The sequence below is a fragment of the Ruditapes philippinarum genome, unplaced genomic scaffold, assembly GCF_026571515.1.
Source record: "Ruditapes philippinarum isolate M1 unplaced genomic scaffold, ASM2657151v2 ctg5565_1_1_1_1, whole genome shotgun sequence".
NCBI lineage: Eukaryota > Metazoa > Mollusca > Bivalvia > Venerida > Veneridae > Ruditapes > Ruditapes philippinarum.
In genome coordinates this window covers 47,418-57,270 of record NW_026864776.1, presented here as the reverse complement: position 1 = coordinate 57,270, position 9,853 = coordinate 47,418, and the positions used below count along the sequence as shown (strand labels likewise).

At 33.2% G+C, this 9,853-nt stretch overlaps 2 protein-coding genes across 2 annotated transcripts in view; both read right to left on the bottom strand.

Moving 5' to 3' along the window:
* Positions 1-4: 4 nt before the first annotated feature.
* LOC132726758 (uncharacterized) lies at positions 5-2,801 on the bottom strand (the record flags this gene model as incomplete). The annotated part of the gene is given in 2 exon segments (XM_060712114.1): positions 5-105; positions 450-2,801. Coding segments are annotated over 2 exon segments (2,439 nt in total), but the record flags the coding sequence as incomplete, so codon positions are not given.
* A 303-nt stretch (positions 2,802-3,104) lies between these two features.
* LOC132726759 (uncharacterized) overlaps positions 3,105-9,853 on the bottom strand; it is a 34,804-nt gene continuing 28,055 nt past the window's right edge. The window contains exons 12-17 of the mRNA XM_060712115.1: positions 9,501-9,614; positions 7,407-7,532; positions 6,170-7,052; positions 5,448-5,559; positions 3,904-4,057; positions 3,105-3,661 (exon numbers count right to left, since the gene is read on the bottom strand). Coding sequence (XP_060568098.1) covers positions 3,105-3,661; positions 3,904-4,057; positions 5,448-5,559; positions 6,170-7,052; positions 7,407-7,532; positions 9,501-9,614 — 1,946 coding nt within the window. The remainder of the gene's footprint in view (positions 3,662-3,903; positions 4,058-5,447; positions 5,560-6,169; positions 7,053-7,406; positions 7,533-9,500; positions 9,615-9,853) is intronic.

Sequence of the window (9,853 nt, the reverse complement as noted above, 5' to 3'; positions counted from 1 at the left end):
CTTTATCAAGAGAATATCCTTCAAAGCAGGAGCAAATGTATGACCCTATCGTGTTATTACACAAGTGTGTACAGTTATGTCCACCATGTTTACATTCATTTACATCTGCATTACACAATTGTAAAAATATTAGCACAAAATTATGGTATGATTCGTTAAAGAAAATAAACTGTTTAAAATATAAAACGGTACATAATTAATTTGAAAAAAAAGATTGTAATAGTAGCAACTCATATTGGGAAATATTACATTGTCAAAGTACATACAATATTATTGTGTTTGTACACACAAATTATACAGTTATAACCATTGCAACCACGGTATGCTCTGCGATTAAATAGAGAAAATAAGATTTGGAATTAATGTGCTAAATTGGGTGGTCATGATATTACCATTCTTTTATATTTTCAAGATTTGTGATTTCTATAAATAATGCAATATGTATTTACCTTGTAGAACAATATTTATATAAGCATCAGAAGAGGTGATATTAGTCACTATATTCCCAGCAATACAATTGTACTTGTCGTAGGTATCAATTTCTGTAACGTTTAAAACGGTCAGAATATTGGAACTTTCTCCTGGGATAATCGTTTCATTTTTCAGCCAAATAAAATCAGGTTCCGGATCGCCTATAGCAATGCAGAATAATGTAACATCGCTCCCGTATAAGACAGTCTGGTTGTTGAGCTGTTTTACAAACGTGGGAGCCTCTGAACAAAATAAATTCATACTGACAAGTCTGTTAATGTTAAAGAGAACATACTCAAATGCGGACGCTGTATCAATTATAGAAGAGGATTCGTTCTGAAATGTTTCAATCAGTATACTTTCAAGAACAAGAATTGACTGTTGGATGTTCGATATGTTTGGAATAGTTTCTGATTCATAAAGAACGTACAAGTTGGAAATAGCGTAAAATATACAGTCCTGGAAGTCTTCGCATTCGGATTCATTGAAATAATCCCTTGTCATATTTTTCATCGACGTAAACCAGGCATTTTGATAATCAATTGTCTCAACAGATTTCATTTCATCATCCACGCTTTTACTTGAAACACTTACCGCCGACTGAATTTCAATAAGTAGTGGATCTTCAGCAGCTGCCGTTTTTGTATCATTGATTGCTTTGTCAATGTCATTAGCTGTCATGTTATAATCAGCAGTAGCAAATTCGCTACTTATCCCGACGCTGTCACTTGTCATATTGTCAGAAGGTACTTTTACACTGCTGAACTCTTGTAGCTGCCTCTTTACATTGTCAATTTCTCCGATGTAAGCTTTCGAATCATTTACAACTTCATGCAAAGAATTGAAAGAGTCCTGCATAAAGCTCTGTATCAATGTAATTGTTAAACATTTTTCCCTATATAATTCTACTCTACTCCCAGAATTACTATCTTCTGATCCACGAAAGCCACTAATATTTTTACTCAAATCCATCGTTCCATCAAAGTTATTTAAGGTATTGTTAACATCATCCGATTCCCGAATTTTGCGAAGCAAGACATGCATTCTTGATGAGGCATCAAACTCTATATCTCTACGTTTACGATCAGGAAATATTTCGCCAAAAGTATCAATTATAGCTTTAATTGTTGCCCGTGCTGCCTGCCAAATACTTTGCAATATGTTTTTGAAATTTATTTTTAACTTAATTTCGGACCAGCCGAGCTTAAATGCATTTACTTCACATGAAACTTCAAATACAGGAAGATCTTTTGCTGACATTTTTATATCAAATCCACAGTTTTTAACATCTATAATAGTTTTCAAACCATATTCTATGACGAATTGAAGAACTTCAGCAGCAGCGCCGATGACAATTTTGACTGCTTCTAAAGCAATTTTTGCTGCCTCTAAAACGCCTTTTGCTACATCCAGGCCAATTTTTGCTAATTCTAAAATTCCTTCTGCCACAACCAAAACAACACGAGATTTATCTACTACGAACTGAGCAACTGAAACAGCTGCTATAGCAACATCATATGCAAGCATCGCAACCCTTACAAATACTTTTGCCAATTCTAGTACAATATAAGCTGCAGCTCGAATTATCCGGCAAGCTATATTTGCCAGGACGCAAATTGGATCTGGAAAACTTATCATACAACTTGTGAATTTGCAGCATGGATAAGGTATCTTTGCAAACCATACTTTCTTGTAGCAAATTCTACATTTAATTCCAGGTATGCAAATTTTTGTGCATGACCTTATTGTACACAAATTATTGATATCTCGCTGTTCTTTTTCCAATTTCTGTATTGCCTCATGCAGAGGCCCCTTTGCATTTTCAAGTTTTTGCTTTGTTTGTTCAAGTTTTTCTACAGCATTGTCAAATACAACATTTGCAGCGCCGACGTCTTTTTGTGTTTTGTCTAACCAATCTTGTGCTTTAGTCAAGTCTTTTTGTGCTGATATGAGCGCGTTCTGCACTTGAGTCAATCGTTTTTGAGCTTCATCCGATATCATCCGGATAACTTTCTTCAATGCATCTAAGTAACTGCTTTGAAAAGAAGACCTGTCTGTTTGTACCTGTCGACGATATCTATGATAATACTGATAGCGGAGTTGTACCAATGATGTTTCCGTGATGTAATCACGGCGTTTCCTTGCTTTTGCAACAAATCGTCCACGAAGATGAAATGTCAGTTCATCCCATTCTTTCCCAATTGCCGCTTCAACATCTATTTGAGCTAAGAAAATATCCCAGATGTTTCCCTCTAAATAGAAATATAGACCTTTTATGCTGATAAAAAGATCTCCAGTTACTTGAATACCTAGCATTTTTATATGTGCCTGCAACTGCAAGAGAGCAGTTGACGAAGTTGTCGAAAATGCAATGGCTAAACCTCCTCCGGTCTCACCTTTAAGAAATTTTCCAAATTTGTTTACGGATGAAACCCTTCCTAGAACTCGCACAGCATTTTCTCCATCCAATAATTTCTTAACGGCTTCAAAACGGCTACATCAGAAAAGGTCTCCTCTTGAATATATCAATTCAAAGTCGAATCCAACGAGTTTTAAACCCCAAAAAGTCCAGTCTGAGGTGAACTTCAATCCAAAGCCCGTGTAGTTTCCAACAGAAGATACAATAGTATCAGTTATATTTTCGTTATATTTCTGACATTATCCTCTATCATTTTGACATGATCATCTAGTAGTTTTACAAAATGATCTTTCGATTCATTTATAACAAATTCAGTTCTATCTTTTAAAACAATAAGTGCTGACCTTATATGTTCTAGGTTTTTGTGGATACCATTGATATCTTTGATCAGCTCTTTATAGTCTCCAGTAAACAAATCATTTAAATGTACGTGTATTTTTGTCTTAATTATATATAAAGTATCTTTTATTTGTACAACAACTGTTTCAATTGTATTTGAAACGGCGAGTTCGGTATTTAACAATCCTTCGTTAAGTATTTCTGTGGTTTTGTTTAAGAAATTGTCAAGTTCGAGTATATCGTTTGCTATACTAAACTGTATTCCTTCTAAAGGATTATCTTTTGGATCTGTGTTCATGAACAAATGTACACGATTTACTTGAGAAAAGTCTTCAAGAAAAGGTATTCCCTTAAATGGGTTCGATTCAACCATTAATGAGAGGAACAATCCTTCTGGGTTTGAACCATCACCACACCATTGACGACTTGAACCTTAGAAAAAGAAAGATTAATGATACACACTATCATAATTATATGACATTTTCATTACAGGGGAATACTCATTTTTTACTTAATAAAGATAGTACATTTATCCATTTAAATCTGTTTTACAATTTAAATAATAAAATGAATAAAATTTAAAATAAAACACAAGACAGTTCGTGACACAAAGTAAATTATAATAAATTCATTATGAACATTTTTGCTGATATGCATCTACTTGAAGAATTTACCTCCGATAGAAATATACGCATTTGCAGTATATTTAAGCAATTGAAAGGTCAAAGAACGTTCCTTGCCAAATAAATCAAATCGGAGAATAGGTGACAAAGATAGTTGGATATCGATAAATCCTGTCCACTCTTCTACAAACATTGATGTTAATATCTACAAATTTAAACAGTCATTTAGATTAAATCCAAATATATAAACAATTAAAGGGATCGATACGCCAAAACGTTTAACTTAGTATTTGACTTTCGTTATATTATTTTGTTAGTCAACATCTTATATTGTGTGTCCAAATCTTCTAAAACAACTATAGCATTTGTTTAGTGTACTTATGAAGATATTCCTGTGGTATGGGAACCGCATCTGATGAAAAGTGCTCACGGCGGCTAAGCACATAATTTTGCGCTTGGACAGCTCTTATACTATACAATTATCATATGATTGACCACTCGTTTTATTAACAAATTATGTGCAAAAAATAAATTAACTTTATAAACATTAAGATTATTCATTATAACCATTTGAATAGGAAACACAATTACGTCAATGTTTTGCACAATACCGGTATGTAAAATATCATGCAACTTTTACAACGAATATAACCGACATGCCACCGCGAATAATAACGATGGTTACTTGAAATTATTTGTATTTTGTTTTTGTTTTGTATTTTTTTCATAAAGGATAATTTGACTTTGACTAATTTTTTTTTGCTCTGCAATATGATTTGATGCATTATATACTTCTAATACAATCAATGTTTACCCTATTGATTAAGTATGAAATAGTCATTAAGGAATTCGTTGTGGTATATACACTATTACTTAATTCGGAAATGTTTGACACATAACGCTAAGAAATGTTTATAATTAGCTTTATTCTCTTTGATTTCGTAAACAATATTTGAATATTATATAAAATTACATTTTCTATATCTTATTAATGATGAAATATTATTGAATATATTAATGTATAGTTTGATGTAATAAATTACTGTCGTTCATTTTACACAATAACTTACGTTAATCATATATTAGGGGCGTCCGTGGTCGAGTGGTTAAGGTCGTTGACTTGTAATCAATTGCTCATCACCGCCGAAAAGGACTTTCGATTATTTCATGTGAGGAAAATATTGAATTAGCTGACGTACGGTCGGTGTTTCAACTCAGATGCCCGTTCGTGTCTGAAATTATTCACGACAGGTTACCTAACGTCGTTCTCCCGATTGACATATGAACTAATATGTATCGATGCGACGTAAATTCCATCCAATGAAAATAATCTCTTTTATTTTGTACAAGTTTTGTTAATATGAATCGATGTACTGTTTGTTTGACAACACATAGCTAAACATAAAGTGTTTGTGTAACCATGATATTGATATGATTTTAGAAATGAAAATGAGGTTCAATGATTGTGATGGCACGTACAAATTTGAAATGATTCGAATGACAAAACATATTAACAGAGTGCATAAACAGAGTAACTAGGTTTGGGTCGCAAACTTAAAATCTAAATAAAATGAAAAACTGAAAATAACACTTACTGTTTGAGTGCTTGGAACACCAAAATATATATCAGCGTTTCCTTCCACTGTAAAAAGATTGTCATATTTGCTGATATCACCACCTATCCAGACATTCACATTAGGCTGAATTCTTCATTGTAAAAACATTAAATTAAAGAACAGTTTAAACAACGCAAACTAGAAAATAGACTAGATATACATTGACAATCAAGTCGATAAAAGGCTAACACAGAAATGATGCATTTAAATGATTGATTTGCTGATACCAATATATCAGCAAACAAATTGCAAGATGTGTTTGATATGTCCAAGACAATATAATCTGTATGACATTTCAAAGGGGTCGTAAATGCGCCAAGAAATTAACACTAAAATGATTAAAATATCAAAATTAATTACTACATACAACCATAAGATTCCTGACCTTTGTGCTACGAATATTACTCTACCACCTTACAAGTTGCATGCTAGTAAATATTTGTGAAAGAAAAGAATGATAAGCAATGATAAAACGACATATATAAGATCCGTACATAATTTTGAGCGAACTATAGGACGGCCAACGCAATTACTTTTTGTCTGAAAGAGACAAAACAGTAGTAACTCGCATGGGATTTTATATCGACTAGGTAGATCCTGTTTATCTCCTTTTACATTATTTCTTCTTAAAATGATACTCAACTACAATCAAAAGAAAATGCGACATCTCTTATAATTAAGATAAATGGAGTTAAGCATACGGTGTAAACATTGTGTCCCCGTTCCAGAGTTGTTCAGATAATGTCTGGTAATTTGCATTTATTCCTTTCAAAAATGAAATTCCAATTCCTCTCGGACGAATGTGCAAGTTTTGTCTATTTTTAAGCACTTGGAACATGCTGATGTCTACAAACATATCTCGGGAACCATCTGGTATCATCAAAAACACTGTCCCGCCATTATGTTGGCAAAGGTCGACAATCAAGCAAAATCGTCTCGAACTTAATGGTTTTGGTATGTCTATCACATCCCCTAATATATTGAGCTTAAATCCTGTACTAAACCTAAATACCGTGTATAAATGATTTGATATAACTGGTGCACCGTCACACCACGAAACATCATCCATGTCTCTCCCATAAACAAGAGTACTTTTTGTATCTTGAATAGACAAAACTTCACTTCTTGATTTTTCAAATCTTAGCCAGGAAGGCATTGCAGGAAAGAGCGAAAATAATAAAGTCTTCATAAAGGAGTCCATACTTATGAAATCGAATATATCACTTTCAACAAGATCAAACGCTGCACAACCATCGTCTGTTTTTCCACTTTCCATTATTGCTCCTTCAGTAAATTCGTGCAGCGACCCATAATTTAACGTAAACTCGCCATTTCTTACAATCACCTCAAGTCCCTTTAGTGATATTGGTACAGAGAAATTGTTTACGTTAGCAAAAACAACACCATGTGTAAACAGCAGGTTTTGATCTACATGCAGTTTATACCAGTGCGCTGTAGAGCTTAAATAAATTGTAATGGCATTTCCATCTACGCATTGGGCAAGCGTTACAGTGAAACACGCTTTCGGCAGGAGCTGTCGAGGAATTTCGAGTCGTTCAAACACAGTCTGCTCTTCTACTTCCCCTAAAGTTAAACATCAAACGCTAGATAGTTTTAAGTTTCATGTATATAACCAGCATATCGAATATCCTATTAGTCTTAATAAGTTTCTAAAAAAGTAAGTGATATCAAATTTACTAAATTCCAATTTTCCTTACTTTGTTAACAACAATCTTAGTTTCACATTTTTCAGCTTATTCAAATAGATCATCATCACTTTGTCCATAACACCAGACGATATAATGTTGTAGTTCTTATATACACGTCTTCAAAGTTTTTGCCTGCTAATGATTATTGCCAAAATTTTGACAACACAACTCATGCTGTATAATATTCATATTCTAAATCTTGAGCAATGCTTATGATCTATCTGCTTACCTACAAAACACGAGAAACCATCTTCCCTTAGCTCTCGATTTCCTATACAACTGCAGTAAAACGAACCTTCTGAGTTTGTACATACCTCTTGACAACCCCCATTTGCGAATTCGCACTCATTAATATCTAAAAGTTAACCAATATATATTAAAATTTACAGTTCTTTATAGGATCTGTATCAAGTTTTTAATGAGCAAAGCCTGTGCTGCCGATTGAAGTAAACTCATTTAAAAATATATAAACCATTTCAAAACTGAGAACCTTCTGATCAGTGTATTTAACCCAGCCAGCAAGATCATATCGGGCCGATATAGGATTAATGTCGGCATGTCGGCAAAATATGCTGACTATTGGGCGACGTCGGACCGCTTCAGTGCGTATTATTGAGTATTATAAATATTGAGTATTTTGAAAAATTCTAATTGCAATGGTATTGTTTACTTAACAATGTGAATAAATATATACCTGTGTATGATTTCAATTACTAGAACCACATTAACCACATTTCGTGTTACATCAAAAAATATACATCGGGTCTGCATCGGGCCTACATGACCTATCAATGCAACTATTTTGTATATCGCATTGACATTGGTACGATATTGCGTTTTCTGTTGAATTGTAAATCATGCAGCAAATAATTGTACATTTGATATGAATTTCTAAAATAATCATAGTTAAGTTTGGAAATGATATGTGGTTTGTTATTAAATTCAATATTTATGTTTTGACTACATAAAAATCACTCTTTTATTATAATTTAAATGAAAAGCTTGTAAATATTCACTGCAGTCCTACAATTAACAGATTAAGAGCTAACAAAGGAAGGTGATGAAAAGCATGTTTTTTTATTAATGTAATGATGATTCAACAAATCTGTAAACGCTGTTAATAATTTGATTTTTACACTTAAAATTATTGGAAAAACACAATTTATCTGTTTGTCTCTTTTTTAGATGTAAAATTATGTTTGAAAATATTTGTCACATGATTTCGCGACATGCATGTCATTTGCACATTTAAGTTAAAATATATATGTCTTTATTATCTTATTTTGTAAAATAATTATCTTTTATTTTGTGTTTTTGCAGGTTATGCCAAATGCTTGCTGCTAGATGTCATCAACATGCTAGCATAAGGATGATACCTGGTCGATATAGGACCGATATCTTTCTACTGTTGGCTGACATCGCACCGCTATTGTTTTGATGTAGGCCCGATGTCGGCAAGAAATATCGGGCCTATATCGTTAAGATATCGGCCCGATATTGTGCTGCCGATGTCGGGCCAACATCATTCCTATTTGCAGCCGAGGTTAAAGCCGACATCGGACCGTCATAGAAAACCATGTCGGTTTGATGTCGGGCCGATAAAGAATGTTGGCTGGGAATGCGTTGATAATGGAAACAAAATATAAAGATGTACTGATTTTGTTAATAATTAAATGTAATTGATACTTATAGCAGTTTAATCGTATAAAATTCGTTGGATTTTTATGTTTATTACAACCATCAGAATGATTTTAAAGACAGTGTATTCGCTTTTTTAAATTTCAAAGTAATGCAGTGTTCATTCGACATCATTTTTGAAAAACCAATCTTATAATGATGAATTCGACACGCCGGTTATCACTGCTTTAAATGTACACTGTCACATGTAACTCAGCGATCTTATCGGATTGAACATTAATCTTCAGGTATATATCATAGCAATGTTATTTTGATAAACGTCTAATTTAGCTAGATATGTTAAAAGCCAACCTTGACAAGATGACATCAGTCGTTGGAGACTGCAACATTTTAACTGTTGACGTGATGAGTTATATAATTATGATATTCTTATTGACTAGAAAGTTCTTTACCGATAAATTGAGTTAATAAATGAACAACGAAATGTTATTTTGGTGACAAAAACGTTGCTGTGACCATAGTAAAACGGAGTTTAAATGAATATGAGAATACCAGAGTATTTGCAATAATATTATTAAAGGACCAGAAAATGTTGACGCTGTTAGATCTGTGGAATGTAGAGTATCTTGGCCAGTCAGTCATCATAACGCACTGATAAACTGTGTCTTAATAGGAGTTTACTCACCTGTTTCGCAGTGTTTGCCGTGGAAACCTGTTTCACACGTACACGTGTATTTGTTCAACCCATCAACGCATGTACCTTTGTTCATGCATACAACGCCTTCACAGTCATCAACGTCTGTAATTTAATTGAATATTTTTGAGCTCTTTTTGTATTGACCACATTTGTTTAAGAAAATGTCAGAAAATACTTACAGTTATAACCTTTTGAATCATTATATACAATTACATTTTTATTTAATGTCCATATGAAGTTGATATATATTGACAGCTGCGCCCATTTCCTTTTCGTCTTTGTTTCCTCTCTCGGTTTATTTATGTGTCCTGGAGATTTAATTTATACACACTTTGATTTAA